A 17,100-nucleotide genomic window follows, 5' to 3' on the forward strand; every position below is an offset into this window, starting at 1 on the left:
ATAATAATATTATTATTATCGATTGGGGGAAGGGGTAATGTTACGCCGTAATGAATAGTAATAATTATAAAATTATTATTTTATACTCGATAAATACTTAATAGGTACTTCCTATTATTGTATAACGTCGTTTATTCGTATCGCACGACGGCGGTACCTGGAAATAATGGAAACCGGACCGGTACCGAGTCTCGTCGGACGAATAAAATGATTGTGCCACGAAAGTCCGAACGAAACAAAAAAAAAAAAAAAAAAAAAAAAAAAATAAAAACGTGCAAACAAAACGGACATCGTGGCTGCACTGCCGATCGGCGGTCGCCATTGTTCCGCGCGTACCCCCCGCCCGACGACGACGACAACGCTCGAATCGACCGACGCCGCTCCACGGCTTGAAAACGCGCCGCCCAGCGCTCGAACACTTCGTCAGACGTGCCGTCCGTTGCCGCATCGTCCGCGCTCACGCTGTCCGCATTTAGTACGCTGCTATTCCGGTGAACCCGCCGCCACCAGATCCGTATTTCGATACACACGCTACACCAACGATCAAAATGGTCCAACTGGTCACCGACGCCGTGAGTATAACGACTTGTGTCGTCCATTGTCCATAATATTCTCGTTCGTACGAACGTTCCTTATCGCTGTTTTTTTTTTTTTTATATGTTTTTCTCCTCATTGTTCGAGACGCGTATTTTGATACGATCGTTATTACCTACCTATTTGTCGTAATATCGTTGTCGTTAATATTTTTACCGTCGTCGTCCGTAAATTAATAATTACGCGCGCGCTGTGTTTACGAAACGGGTTTTGGTTTTGCGCGCATCCAACGAGGTTGTCGCCGTTTTTATTTTTATTAATATTATTATCATATTATGATTATGATTATTATTGCTATTGCTATTGCTGTTCTACGATAATATTATGTTAACGTGCGAGCTGCGACGAGGCGACCGCCTGAATTCGAGTCCGCCGCGTCGTCGCTCTGCTAGGACCTCATTGGGTGAGGTGAAGGGCTTTATTTAATTTGTCCTCGACCGCCAACAGTGGTAATTGAAGTTTTTAATTTGGATATGTTCGTCGTGTGAAAGCGTGTATCGCGCGTGTGTGTGTGTATACTACACATATGTATATTATTTCCATTTTTTGTGTGGTCATGGCTGTTTGTGTATGTGTGTACTATGTGCGCGTCAATTGGACGGACATGCTCTTATCTATGGTTTCCCGGTGAGTGTGAGTGTGAGGACTGCAGTCGTCGGATAATAAATTGATAAACTCTCGGTTGCTGTTGAATCTCGGAGTAATATTATTGTATCAGCGCTTGTAATTTAAAACGAATTATTCATATTTCACAATAAACAGTATCAGCTCTAGTGCTATAGCACCATACCATGCGTTAAATCGAAAATTCTAATTTTCGAATTATCTAATTAGTATGCCACCTGTATGGCGCATATTCTTTTAAAGTTGAAAGGTCGTCTTGATGACGTAAGACGCTGTAAACCTACCTTGCTAAATAGTATAATAATGATGTGTTGAGTTTATTTAATGTGCATATCAGACTACCTAATTGCTAATACAAACTGCTTACCTAAAAACTTAATTATTTATTCTATTCGACCCAAGATGTAATTGACATGATATCATTGCTGAATGATTTTGTTTGGTTAAACCAATTTATTTACGTTTTTAATATTTAAAATATGATTATTAAGAGTTATTTTATTTTGAGATAATTAAATTAATAAATTCTAAAATAATTTTATTGTTAAATATTTAATAATAATAATAAATTATATCTTATCAAGGCCATGACATGACTTAATGTTTTTACTCATTATCTTTTAGTTGTTATTTTTAAATTTCATTTCCTAATGTCTGGATAATGTTTCTATTTATATAAATATTGTAATTATGAAAATATTAATATATATATATATATAATAATAATAATTATTATAGGTATAGTTACCATCAGAAGTCATTGCACTTAAATTTAATTTTAAATTAATATTTACCTAGAAAAAGTGTAATATTCTCATATATGTAAATATATCGAATCAGTATTTCCAAAATCACAATAACTGCTTAATATATATTATAGCATAGGATATAACCAGTAGGTATTATTGTATTCAGTACTGATATGTCATTTTTTTAAATGTTTTAGGTAATTTAGAAAAGTTTTTTTGCATTTATATAAAAATGAATATTTCAAGTGTTATATTTAAAACTGTTAACAATTTGTTGTTTGGATATATTTATTTATATTTGAAAATGATATTCAATTAATTTCATTCATAGCAACATAATCTAATACTTCAACATTGAACCTGAGTGTATTGATAAGATTATGTAATTTGATTGTTAGAAAAAAAAATATATAATTTAGCAGTTACAGTGTCAATTTAATTTTTTATGCATTGTGTAAGTGTATGTTAATAATTATCCTTCTGTTAATTTTGTTGTATATGTCATATTTAAATTTGTTTAAAAATGTGTAATTAATAATAGTTTTATGTTTAAAATATACTAAATAGTTACTTGATAACTATAATATTGTCTACCTATATCATTCAGTTGACATGCAAAATTTAAAATTCCCTTCAGATCGGGCTTCAGATTAAAATTATCTTGTTTTTTCGATTGATAATTATTTTGTATTCATTAAAAAGCTTTTAAATAGGTTATTTATACTTTTCAATAGTCTATGATGTTTTGTAAATTATTAATTTTTTTAACAGATTATTTAACATCTATGATATTATTAATATTCATGTATATTTTGTGTTTTCAGGCTGATCTGGCTACTAAATTGACTGATGCCAAAGAAAAATTAGTCATCATCGACTTTTTTGCCAAATGGTGTGGTCCATGCAAGTTGATGGGTCCATTCATTGAAGTAATTATTAAGTTTATGACTTATTAAATAAAGTATTATCAGTTGAATTTCAAGTGACAAATAATCTGTGTCCACATTCATCATAATTCTTTTTTTTAGTGGTATATTTTTCTAGTCACAAAAATATTCAGATTATTTCGATGTATAAAAATAACAATTTTGACTAGTAGACCAACATTTTGTGGGCTATTTCTGTGCCACTCCTCTGCACTCATTTAAACTTTAAATGCTTTTAAGCTATAAGTTACTAATGTAAAACCACTTGTACATAATACTACGTTATATAGTAAAATTGCTTATAATTTTTTATCCAAAGTAAAAATTTTATATGTCAAAGTATTTTAAAACAATTAATACTTTAAAATAAAGAATTCAAAATGTACTTAGTCGTTAAAAAATAAAAACTTGCATAACAACAATAAAAAATTAAAAGAAATATATTTTTTTACAGAAGTGATATTTTATAGTAACTTTAAATTAAGTTAAAATAATATATATATATATTAATAGTTTTTCAAATAATGTGTTTTTTGATTTAATATGATTTGGTATTAAATGTTAAAATTAGATATAAAAATGTCATTTGTATTAGTCATCTGTTTATTAATCACATTTTTTAATAGTTTCAAATAACATTTTGATTTACGTGTATCGTTTGTATGTATAAATGTAAAAATGGAAATCTGTGTCACGCATGTTATCTGAAACTATTCATCTGATTATATTAATTCTTTCTTTAATTAAAAAGTACATCATGAAGAGGTCTATTTCTAACTATAAGTTTATGAAAAATTGTGTTATTTTTTTTTTTTTTTCATCTGTCAACCTCTGAAATTAGTATTAGTAAATAGTTGTAATATAATAGTACAACAACTTTTTGTTGTTTTTGGTTGCACTAATAACATTTTATAAGTTGTTGATTTTGGGTCCAGAATGAAAAAAAAAAATTAAACCAAATTAGAGCCGTTCAACAAAAAGAAAAATAATTTAGAAAAAATTCCGCTGTTAAATTTTTTTAAAAAAAAGCAAAACTAGGTAAATCAGAAAACCTAAAATATTATTTATTTACACAATTTACACTAAATGTTAGCAAAGTAACCAAATTTAACATGGATGCATTTTGTATGGGCAACTAAATACACAGGGTTAGCTGGTATTGAATATAATTAAAACATTTTTCATAATTTGAATTATGTACCTATTTGTAGACTATGGCAAAAATATCAAGGAACCAGATGCTCTTTTTTGAAATTAAAAAGCTATGTGCTTGAGTCTGATTATTAAATGCTAAAAATAATATTTTTGTATTTAGGAACTGGCCAACGAGTACCCTGATGTAGTCATGTTAAAAGTTGATGTTGATGAATGTGAAGATGCCGCTATCGAGTACAACATCCAATCTATGCCCACATTCGTCTTCTTAAAATCAAAAACAGAGGTAAAATTAATTAATATAATTTAAATATTTTAGTTTATTTTATTTAACTATAATAAATATTTAATTTTTAGGTTGTTCGGTTTTCTGGTGCTAACAAAGATAAATTAAAGGAGAATTTATTGAAATACAAATAATAATTTCAAAACTGGCTTCAACCATAGTGTCTTAATGGGACCTGCATATATTCAATGAAGTTTTTATTACAATGAAACAAAAATAGATTTTATACTGTCATTCACTATTGTATTTGGTTAAAATTATTACCTACATAAAAAGTATTAATATATATATTTTTTTAAAAAAAATACTATACAATATTCTTAACGTTATAATTTATTAATAACCAAGCTATGCAATTGAAACCGAAATGTATACTTACATGTTACGTACTTACTTAGAAATAAAATAAAATGCACATTGAAATTGCTACCAACTAAATTTAAGTTTTTTTTACTTTGAATATTATTGAGTTGTTATATCATGACATATTTACAGAGCTACAACAATAACTAATTCAAGTTATTCAGGGATGAACATTATAAATAAATATAAACTACATATATTGTTTATTCATAGTTTGATGAACATATTTTCTTTCATTCTTTGTTTCTTTAAAACTGGTACTGCTGTTATTAAAGCATCACTGATGAGTCATTCCATTTAACTGACTCGCATTCTTTCCTCAGCTACGATGTAAGCAAACGAGGTTAAATTGATAAGACTACAATTGGTTGAGGTCATAGCACTAAAATAATAAAATTATTTTATTCTGTGATTGCACAAGAATGTGATACCACATAACATGTGTAGTTCCAAATGTCACATTTCACATAAATATAGATTCTAACAGGCAGATTGAATAGAGTAATGAATTTATTACTTTTACATTGTTTTTTTTTTCTTACTTCCTTGTGGACCAGTATTAAGTTATGGTAATAAGTATTTGTTTTTTTTTATGTTATTGTGTTTCAATTGTGCATACACATTTGAGCAATTATTTAAATTGCAAATGGGGAAATTCAGCGTGATGTCTATGATTTAATAAAAATTTCAATTAAATTGATTAATAATTGTGATGAACATAAGCTTATGACTAATTTTTATCAATTTCATAAAAAAGTATTGCTTAATATTTGTATACAATTTAAGTTTTATATTTGTAATATTTGCTAGAGACCAGAGTTATTTATATAATCCATTGTCGATCTGCCTAGTAAGTACTATAGAATAGATAAGATTGATCTTCGACCGTTGTTCGTGAAATTTTCTACTTTACGGCGTCTCAAAACACATTTACTCAACACAACTGGCAAAGATCGGTTAATTGGATTAGTTCATCTATCAATTTAAAGATAAATTTATGTTGGTCCTAATTGAAGTGGTAAGAAGATTCGCTTTATTAACTCGAAGACAAGGATTCATTCTATAATTTTTTTTTTATATTATTTAATGTCTTAATATGATGATAAAATATTCAAAATGTATTTTAATGTATCATAAATTATTATTATTTTTTAATATTACTACTGAATAATATGACACGATCTGTCATGTTGATTATATGAATAAAATTTACACGATAAATTAAAATCTAGTAAAATAAATACACTTAAAATGCGCGGTAGTAAAAATATTGAACCCCCCGAAAATATTTTTGGCATACCCCTGCCTACCGATTACGTTAGTGTGTCCTAGGGTAGATTTATACCTACAATAAAAATAACACCTTTTCGTGTGTTTACATTTGTAGGAGAGTGATGAATCCTATACGCATATTATTGACATACTCTATTCTGGACTTAGAAGATTGTAAAACATGGATTTTTACCGTAACGTTAATAATATGATGGTATCCAATGCTCCACCAGCACCGCTATTTTTGGGGTCTCCTTCCAAAACCCAGTATTGATTGCGTCAAAAATGACGGCTAATTCTCATCAAGGTATCCGGGGAAAAAATATATAAACGAATTTCCATTTACCGAGGATCTTGAAGTCTACGGTTCTCAAGCTGTCTATTAGAGGAAAGTTAAAAACTATTTCACCTTGGAAGTGGTTCTGTAGTAGTGCTAACATTTTAACAATATAATGATATTACAAATGAGAAAAATTGCGTGTTTATTGTTATGAACATAATATAATATATAATGTATATTTTATTAATAAATAAAACTTTATTAAAAAACTAATGACTTTAGAATAATTTATTTAATTGTATTAAAACAATTTTGGTTTGTAATTCAAAATTGACTACAGTTTCCGACTTGTAGCTGAACACAATTTTAAATTAAATATTTTATTTATTTTTTTTTTTTTTTTGGCTTCTCTAAATTGGATTTTTCTGCGTGTACTCCAGACCTCTTCCTATATTTTTTTACACCAATATCCAATAGTATTAAGCAAGTTTTTTAATAATTTTAATTTTTAAATTATGACCTATTTTTCTTTGGTACTTTCTTAAAATGAATTGAATTGCACTCCCTCACTACCTTTTTAAAATTTATTAAATTAAATTTTAGATTTTAAGGGGAATGATGAATGTATTGATTTAATTATGTTGTGTTATTATGAGCAGGCCCACGATAAGTTAATTTGTCCATTAATTGCTTTGATTGTCGAAAATTGGGGTAGGTTTGGATATCAAAATCAAATCGGATCTAGCTTGCACTTTAGAGAGATCAGACTTAATAATTCTTAGTACTTAATAGTTAATTTTATAATCGAGAAAAGTAAACAAAAAATTTAGGATAAAAAACTATCACCACTATTAATCTTGATGTGTTCTCATACAAATCGATGTGTTACATTACTTTTTTTTTTAAGTCGACGATTTGAGCGTGAAAATTGCGTGATAGTCTCCAAAACGATGTGACGTTTCGATTTGTATGAGAATTTTGCAAAAAAAATACAACAAGAGTGTTTATTTTTACATTTAAGATAATATTCTAAAAATAATATGAAAATTGATTTTGAAGATGGAAAAAAAAAATATATATTCTTTGTGTCATCATAGTGAGTACCTACGCGTATACTAGTGACCTCATTTATTTCAGAAACATCGTTTATAATTTATTGTCTATAAACCTGAAACCTAATTACATTTTGAATTTGTAGTATTTAGTGACTGTTAAATAATTTATTTTAATGTTTTTTTATTCTTAAATTTTAACACAAATTTTACTCGATTAGCATACAGCTTATGGTTACCAACTAAGCACTCCTAATTCATATTCTCCTCATCATAGAGTTGAAAAAACCGCTTCTGGTAATGATGCATCATTGAATAGGCTTATAATAATAATATCAATTCTCCAATAACGCGTTCTTTTCTATAACAGAGCGGTACTCACTCATTTATTTATTATAAATACATTTTTATAATTTTGCAAACTATACCAGGGCTTTGACTTCTGATTAATAATTTATTATTTAAATTAATATATTTAATAAATTGCGAGTGGTGGGGATATAAAGAGGTATAGAATATGTATGACTGACCCCATATAATTCACATATTATAATTGGGAGCCTTGATCGTCAGTGATGATGTAGGTAGTGAAGTTTTTTCTATTTTTTTATATTATCTATTATCTTATATTCTTATGGTTATGAATATCTGCAACCCGTACAAAACCTATTTAACAATTAAATGTTTACATGTATTGACTATGTTAAGTGTATGAATGCGTATGTTATAATTCAATTAAAAATTAATAATTAGCGTAATAACTAATAACTATTGAGTAATGCAAGGTACATGAACATTATTTTTTTTTTATATAATAATTTGATTTTACAGTTCTGCACTCTAACATTATTTTATTAAATACTTACTAGTTTTAAGCAGAAATATGTATCACTTCATTTATAATATCAATTGTAATTATTTGTTATCGTTTCCAAGAGTAAAATTATACTAATTAATAATAGGTACATTGGGTTTTATTTTATCACACATTGCGGATGCGCCCATCGATGTTTTCGCAGAACGGCCGTCCGAGCGGGTGTTATCGCCACCGTTAAGTTACAATTAATTACAATCAAAAATCTAAATTTAAATCGTTCATTTTGATTTTATATTTTTATAAGAAGTGTTTATATATTATAATATTACACGTTATTTTATTACCATCTGAATACTATGAACACAAACGTTTCATCACATGATTAAACGAAATCACAAAATAAAAACTCAGTTTTTCCATGTATACTGATTATTGAAATCTAAATCAACATGAACAAATTTGAAGTTGCTAATTTCAAAATTGAGGGTGCAGAGCACACCCAAGTCTCCGAATCGCGCCTATGATGATGGTAGAAAAAGAAAATTAAGTGAAGTGATCGGTTAAGTGCTTATACGCTTTATAAAATATTTTTTGAAATAATCACTAGAAACAAAAAATTATTAAACTTTTTCCAAAACTTTAAATTTAAATAAATTCATTTTGTAGGATTAAAATGAATAATTAATAACGTGTAAAATACAGAGTAAAATTACTATGCATATACCAAAGAAGTATATAAACACGGAGACGTACATACCTGTTATTTAGGAGGACTTCATTGAGTTTACGGTTTTGTACTTTTGTCTGCTTAAATTGTTTATATTTGTTGTTTGTTTAGCTAAAGATACATTCATCGTATAATTTTCAGCAGGTGGCTGGTTCTAAAAATGTAATGTTTTCAATGATTTATGATGGTTTCATGCTGAATGTTCATTTAATTCAGTCATCTTATTTTATATTAATGATTCAATTTTTACTTATTTACCTTATATTAAAATATGATTTACAATAATGACTATTGAGTAAATATGTTTATTGATAAATATTTTTAAATTGGGTACAACAAATATTGATTCAATGAAACGAAGATAAGATTTACTGTACAATAATATTAAATTATATATATATATATATATATGTGTGTGTGTATATACATGCAATTATATAAACCTAATATTATAAACAAGTAAGTACAAAATAAATACTAAACATTAACTCGTTAGTTTTCTTAAACAAAAACAAATTTAAAATTTTTTTATTATACACATTTTAAAATTTTATAGGTAACTTATTACTTTTATTTTTTTTTTTAACGAAACACAGTGTTAAAGTTTTCTTCATATTGGCTGTCACTTGGAAATTAAACGTTTTTTTCAAGTATAATTCAGACTTATCAAAGATGATATATATTATAAGAAAACTGGACGTGAAAAGTTGAAAATATAGATTATGGTGAAGTAAAAGTTGGATATTATCTTAAAATACTGATGTATAATATCTGGTAACTAGGTATATAATATAATTTATAATCTTTTGATCATAATGACATAATCTAAATTAAATTGAGGCGTATTTAGAAAAAAAATACCTATACTATATAATGTTATTTACTTTATGCTAGTAACTTTATTTTATACAGATCATAAATATTATATAATTTTAATAATAATAATAATAATAATAATAATAAAAACAAATAAATATATTTTATAAATTATAAGTTAGTATCAATCGTTAAACTGTTTTTATTTATAAATAAATAAAATAATCGTTTTTTATTCTCTTGGCGTGACAACCCTGTGTGTTGTGTGTGTTTATTTGTGTATTTCATTCTAATTTAATCTAACAAACATTATAATATTATGTTAAAAATAAAAACAAAAACAAAAATTTTCTAATAATAATAATAACGCTTGACGACAATGAAAACAGTATGTCTATATATATTATATTGGTTTATATAATGTTATTATAATTTGTGTAACAAATATGTTGTAAGTTTATGTATTGTAAGAAATGATTTTTAGATACTCGAAAAGTAAAAACTTTGTCGTTTGAGTCACAAAAATTCTATTGCATGAATTATGGTGAAACAACAAAACGGTATAGTAATGTTTAGGCTGCTAGTTGTTTAAGTGGTTTAAATAAAATCGTATAGGTTTATATTGATAATTAATGAAAGGTAAAAATTTTTTACAGTTTTTATGTCCTTGTGTTTTATATAATTTATATAAAATCACAAGATTAAATTGGCAAATCATAATTAACTATAGAAACGGTCTTTTTTTTTTATACAGCATTATATTATAATCTAATTATATTTCTGTGATATGTAAATTGGTATAGTTAAGATTCTAATTTAAGGGGAACTCCGAAAAGTATGTATACCACATTAACGACATTCTGATGATCTATTGTAGAAATTAGAGGAAATAAATGTGAACTAAGACTTAACAACGACATAAATTTACATTGCATCAGGCATGTTAATCTTAAGTCATTACTCATTATTATATAGACCTATTTTACGTTTTTATAAATACTTATAAATAAGTGTCTTACACTATTCTAACAGATTTTAATGTTTACATCTTACTCAATAATTTAGTAGTAAGAAATTTTTATTATTTTCCTTCCACATTATTTGAGTTGTTTGGTTATATCTATGATATAATTGTGTACCTATTACTCAAAGATCTTTTTAAAAAATTGTTTTAGATAATTTTTTTTTAAATATAATTTAAACAAATAGTTTTAAATTTAACATAATATACTTACTGCGTAAAATATTATATTTTAATAGTAATTATTATTGAAAAACTATATGATTTACACTGAACGTTTATATTTTGGTGTAGTGGTGTGTTTAAATTAGGTATTGCCATCATATTTTTAAATTTATTGAATATTATATTGTTATTATTAATACGTACAACGCTAAATATTCAAGACATGGCTTGTGAGTGTCAATCTAGTGTATTTATTATTTAGATTATATTCATATTTTGATTTATAAAAAAATGCAAAGAAAATAATTACTTACTGTAATGATAGGTATCTTTGAACAAAATCAAAATTAGTTTTATTTTCAATACAAAAGTAAAATTTTGTTTATTACATATGAGATCGAATCAATGAAATACTAATATTATATAGTAGTTATATAATTCGAAAACTGTTATACATTCAAAACCGTATAAGAATCTTGAAATGTCTAGAAATATTTTATATTTTTCATTTTTGAAGTGTAAAAAATTAATTTCTGAATGGATTTTTGGTCAATAGTGCCTAAATACAATTAATAGTTGAACGTATGTTTATTGAACTATGTCGGAATACGTGGGAATTAACTACCTACGGAGTTTATTATATTGTGTTGCAGTGGGTAGTCAAGGCAATTGTACGTTTTAAGTTATTCAACTGATGTTATGGAAATTATTTTGTGTAAGTACAATTTTATAGATGAATAATTACGATGAAACGTTATCGGTGGCATATCATATTACGCATGTAGCACTTACTTGTTTATGACGTTGAACGGAAGTGCGCGGTTCGACAATAAACGCGAAGTACGTTTGGGGCTATTTATTCAATTCAAAAAGAAATATAATATGTTATACATTATTATACACATTTAGGTGGGTATATAATATTATATAAAAATGTTATTTTTGGGTAACGAAAAAAAAAAAAATCATTAACAGACGTGGTATTTTAATACTATTAATAAAATATATACTTGTGTGTTGTGTGCGCAGCAGCTCAACAAAATGGACACGCGTATGCGACGATGCAATAATATATATAATATATATATATACGTAAGTGACCCAAGAGAAAACATAAAACCTTATGTCAAAATCGTCCGCTGCATCGTCGACGTTGTTGAGCGTATTGCTCGACGAGTGTACACTAGAGAATATTATAATATCTATACAATAATATTATTATGATAGGATTTTACATTTAAATCAGAAACATTTTTCCTTCTATGTATCGTTATGTTATTACACTTAAATATAATATAATAATATGTTATTAATATTAAATATTTCGGGTACGTTGTCGGTACTATAGGTCTCTGGCAGTAAAGATGAGCAAAAACGGAACGATCATGGCGCTGACAATCGGCGGGCATAGCGGGATGCTGCCCTGGCCGTGGTGCATCGCGGCCGGATGTTCACCTAGAAACCACATAACGATTTAATTAAATATTCATGATAATTTGATTTCGGATTTTGTGGGAGTTCCCCTTTTTTTTTTCTATTGGTCAATACGAAACCACGTCGACTATATAAATGTAACACTAGTTGTATACACATAAAACTAGTATAAAAAATACACGAGAGTAAATTTTGCTCTTGTAAATAATGTTTTAAAATGTAATAGAGTGTTTTTTACGAGTTTTTTAATAAATCAATTAAAAAATGTCGAAAATGTCGAAAATACATATTTACAATATACTTTTATATGCGTTTGAAGTTAGAATTTCGATGAAATCATCTAAAATTAATAATAATTAAAAATTATTTCGTAGTTGAAAATATTCAATTTTTGTCATAGCTATGTACACAATGTAATACAAAGTTTCTCGTAATTTAGTTGATACTGAAATCAAAAAAATCTAAAATAAATAAACTAAATATTTTTTTAAATAAAATTTCTAAATTTAAAATTTATCAAAATTAAAATATGTTTATAGATTTTAAACGAAGAATAATGATTTAAGTTTTTCGTAGTTCAAAAATATTATTTATAGGGATTAGAAACTTAACGCATTCGCTAAGAATCGTCTTTCGTGTGTAATGATTATCATTGAATTCAAATTTAACACGGCATACCTACGCATCGAAATGACTTACTCAATGACGTGGTACATTTATTTCGATAATTACGGTGCAACAGAGCGATTACCTACTTTCTCCCTTTGGTTTTTTCTCGGTTTCGCTTTGTTGTTGTTTTTTTTTTTTTTTTTTATAAGATTTAATTGTTTTATAATATTATTATCGTTGAACCATTATTCACGTTGAGTAATTTGATGCCCAGGAGATACAATTTAAAAGCTCCTCTCTTCTTCATCATACTAGTGCGTTTGTTAGTGAGATACGTCTCCCTGAATCACTTATCAGTCTTGATAATATTATATTTTTAACAATGAGTAAATAATTTATTTACTGGATTCTCTCATAACATATTTTTTTCTAATCACGCTAGGGTTTGTCTTTTCTTCAATCATACATTGATGGATTATTATGTTTAAATTATCATACTTCATTAACGTTTTGATTTCCAACACGTTTAACGGGGGTACTAATTACACAACAGTTTGTCAAATAACCGTAGTCGAGATTTAGAACTATTTTGAATTGCACTTACAAAACAACCTCGTGTTGTAGTTCGTGGTGGTCTTAATTAATGACCGATTTCTTCAAACTATAATATATATTATGCGGTGTTGGTAATTTATTGTCGATCTATCGTTTCGAACAGTTATTTTAAACTAATTAAATATTATAATATGCTGGCGTTTTGTTATGTTACCAAGCCGAGACGTTCCGGAACAAACATCCATCCCCTCATCATTATGGACATCGTACTGCATAGTGCGTATTATTATGATAGTATACCTACGCCGCGACGACTGGCGGTTATCGTGATCGGATCGGTTAGACCTACGACAGTCGCGGACGGACGACGGCGGAAGTTATTTACCGGTTCGACGGGATATCGTATTATATTTTTCTACGCGTTAAGAGTTATTAGTTGTTACTATCGCCGATGATACCACTGCAACGCAGGAACAATAGCCTGCACCGCAACGGCGTATATTTTGCCGTACACAATATATCATGTGACCTACGGCGGCAGCTCAGAACGCGAACCATTCTTCTTCGGCGTGCTCTATTATTATAATAATAACACAGGAACCTATACACAGTGTATTATAGGCGTTATGTTATTATCCAGTAACCAATTGTGATTAATTGTGTACACATCAACAATGGGATTGAACTCTGCGCGAGATTATTGTTATCGTTGCGAGGCGCATCGCCGCGGCTATAATTCGTATATTATTATTATATTGCGTGTCACGCGTCTGTATATTAATAATAATAATAATAATAATGATTTGCGAGGATGAGGGTCGGCTGCATCATCATCATCATATTATTGTTGTTGTTGTCGTCGTCGTTGTTAAACCGCCAAACCGGCGGCATCCTTACTATTTATTACTAACGTGTGTATAATACGCGTTTGGTCTGGTGGTTTAAGTATACTCCACACGCGCGGCGATTCTATAGTGTCTAGATGCGGTTATTCAAATCTCCGCGAAGAGATATTCGATTCTAATTGAATTGATTAAACGGAAAAAAAAAAGTATATCATAGTATTAAATATTCTGTATAATAGCTATAGATTTTTATAACACACGAAAATTCAATATTGGCGCATCAAGAAAATATTTAAGTCGAACGATAAGTTAAAAAATGTATCGGTTTTTTAGCGGTGTTTAAAATTCATCTTAAATAAAAACGATGATATCAACATTTTAATATTTTACGAAATTCGCCAAAGTAAAGAAAATATACAAATCATTTTTTTACTCAAAAATTAATTTAACTTTCTATTTCAAAAAACTAAAGCTTATCAATATAGTATAGTTTTTCGTGCAATAAATTTAAAACATTAAAAATACATGTCTATAATTCTTCTTAAAGAAATGTCGTACTAAAATTTCAACGAAATCGGATAATTAACCAAAAAATTAAAACTCAAGTTATTTTGTAGTGCATATTAAGTATAAGAAGAGAATATAATAGGTGTTGCGTAAGTAAAAAGTCACACATGAATGAGTTTCTTGTTAATTAAAATAGTATTATTCTTAGGATTTGAAGTTTTTAACAAATTTATAAATTATATTGTTGACTGTATAGCATGAAATTCTCGAAATATTTTGGTTTATTTTAAGCTGTGCTGTTAATTTATACTACGAACCTATTTATACCGTTTAATGGTATGCCGTTATTGATTTGTAAGTTATATAGTAAACGTTAGAGATATTTTATAAAATAATTTAATAATAAAATAATTATTATAATATATCATATGCATTTTTTGTTTGGTCAAAAACTAGTTCAATCTATTGTATTATTAATTGAAAAATAAATTACTATATCTATAGCATTATATATTTATTATAAAATGTGTGTAGAAGCATTATTGGCTGACAGTCTGTCTCCGCTTAGAATAATTTTTTTTTATCATAAATAATGATTTATTATTTAATTTAAATTTAACACATCCATTAATAGTGATATACTCATTGAGGGATTTTTACTTATTGAACATATCTTTTTTCAAATTATAAATATTACGAATTCATAAGCACTATCTATAACGGATAATATTTTAAATATAAAAAATATATTTGATATTTCAATAACTGTGGTCATTAATTAAACGAGGTAAATTATTATTGTATAGTTAATTATTATAAATACGACCAATAATTATTAGTTTATTATTATCTTTAAAATTTAATGTTCGTATATTTGAATTTATCGGTAAGGAAATTAAAAGGTCTACGGATATATAGTTTATTCACCAAGGTGAACACGCATACGCTTATATAATAAACACGCGTCATACGCACACCTCGTTTAGCTCTGAAATGTTCTTTTCTATATTATGAATTATAACCTAGTTTAAAAATTTCTACCACCCCTTCGACGTCGTGTATGGTTTATTTTTTTTACTACCGGGGACCTGAGTTTTTATTTTTTATTTTTAGAAACGTACCTTCATTTATTTTAATAATCTTCATAATTTTTCAATTGTCTAATTTTTGCGAGCGAAAAAAAAATTACGACCCAAATAGGATATATAATAACGGGGCATAATGTGAATAAAATAGTCCACTGTCTATGTATTTTCAAGTATAATTTAAGGCAACCAACCGTTTAATATATGAACCCTGATGGTGGCCGAATTTGCATTTGACGGATCGCAAGAGTAGTAGCCAGTATCTGAAGACGACGCCTTTTGAATTAATAATCTGCTGCTGGTGGTTGACCCTTTTTCCGTTACCAGGCTTATTCCGCCTCGTGGAGAATCGAAATTTATGGGCTGTGAACCGCACATACACACACACACACATACATGAAAAAAAAAAACATGTAGCAAAACGTATCATTTCAAAAACCAAATCCAAAAAAGACCATTCTTCTTAGTCAATGTTGTCGAAAATAGAACGTAAATTGTTCCACTCACTTGTTTTTCGTGCGTCCAGCCAACGGTCGGCGGAGGTTCCGGTGCGAACTGCACCAAGCAGGTGAGGTTTATCGTGCTACCCTGATCAATGAACAGCTCTGGACCTCCCAGTATTTCAGTAGTTGGTTCTGAAATGAAAATAAAAATTTTTAAAGCTATTTACTTTATAATTGTATACAGGTTCGATTGTGAATTAATATTAGTGTCGTTCGAATTACTGTTGTATATTTGAGCAGCATAGTTTATATGTAACCGGATAATAATAAATACGATAGAATAGTTTGTGATAATATGCATGGAGTAGTTAAAAGTTAATAATTAACCTTATAAGTTGTTTACACGTCATAATATAAGTACGAGAAAACGACTTAACAACTATAAAGTACGTACGTTATCGAAGTGTATTTTATAAAACGTGTGTTATATACAAGCCTTCGTTATTTAATTTCGAAAATTAAGTATTTAACTCATCAAAAAACTAAGAAATATCTCTATAAGACGGGATTTCAACGTTTCCAAAATTATCTCACGCTTGGTGTACTAAAAATATTATGCTTGATAATATTATTATATTATATTGGCAATAAAACAACTACAGCGCCACACTGACGCCGGCGTCTTGGATAGGCAAATTAGCTACATTACTGTCGTGAGTTCATTTATCCAGTATCAAATGTCATTGGAATTATACATCCAAGTATGATAATATAA

At 27.9% G+C, this 17,100-nt stretch overlaps 2 protein-coding genes across 4 annotated transcripts in view; one reads left to right on the forward strand and one right to left on the reverse strand.

Annotated features, from left to right (window-relative positions):
• Nucleotides 1–403: 403 nt before the first annotated feature.
• On the forward strand, nucleotides 404–4,603 carry LOC112594888 (thioredoxin-2-like). Its single transcript, XM_025339902.1, has 4 exons — nucleotides 404–572; nucleotides 2,792–2,896; nucleotides 4,209–4,334; nucleotides 4,406–4,603. The coding sequence occupies exons 1-4, from the start codon at nucleotides 549–551 to the stop codon at nucleotides 4,466–4,468; spliced, it is 318 nt and encodes a 105-aa protein (XP_025195687.1). The 5' UTR covers nucleotides 404–548; the 3' UTR covers nucleotides 4,469–4,603.
• Nucleotides 4,604–11,783: 7,180 nt separating this feature from the next.
• The window catches only part of LOC112594873 (zwei Ig domain protein zig-8-like), a 234,466-nt gene continuing 229,149 nt past the window's right edge, over nucleotides 11,784–17,100 (reverse strand). For all 3 annotated transcript variants that reach the window (XM_025339886.1, XM_025339884.1, XM_025339885.1), the window contains 3 exons: nucleotides 16,390–16,517; nucleotides 16,077–16,245; nucleotides 11,784–12,302 (listed from right to left, as the gene is read on the reverse strand). In XM_025339886.1, coding sequence (XP_025195671.1) covers nucleotides 12,190–12,302; nucleotides 16,077–16,245; nucleotides 16,390–16,517 — 410 coding nt within the window. In that variant the 3' untranslated portion in view covers nucleotides 11,784–12,189. The remainder of the gene's footprint in view (nucleotides 12,303–16,076; nucleotides 16,246–16,389; nucleotides 16,518–17,100) is intronic.

This window comes from Melanaphis sacchari, unplaced genomic scaffold (genome assembly GCF_002803265.2).
Source record: "Melanaphis sacchari strain LSU unplaced genomic scaffold, SCAv2.0 Contig244_pilon_pilon, whole genome shotgun sequence".
NCBI lineage: Eukaryota > Metazoa > Arthropoda > Insecta > Hemiptera > Aphididae > Melanaphis > Melanaphis sacchari.

Coding starts and splice junctions, on each gene's coding strand:
- LOC112594888 (XM_025339902.1), top strand. CDS start 549: ATGGTCCAACTGGTCACCGACGCC. Junction 2,897..4,208: donor TGATGGGTCCATTCATTGAA/GTAATTATTAAG, acceptor TTTTGTATTTAG/GAACTGGCCAACGAGTACCC. Junction 4,335..4,405: donor TCTTAAAATCAAAAACAGAG/GTAAAATTAATT, acceptor TTTAATTTTTAG/GTTGTTCGGTTTTCTGGTGC.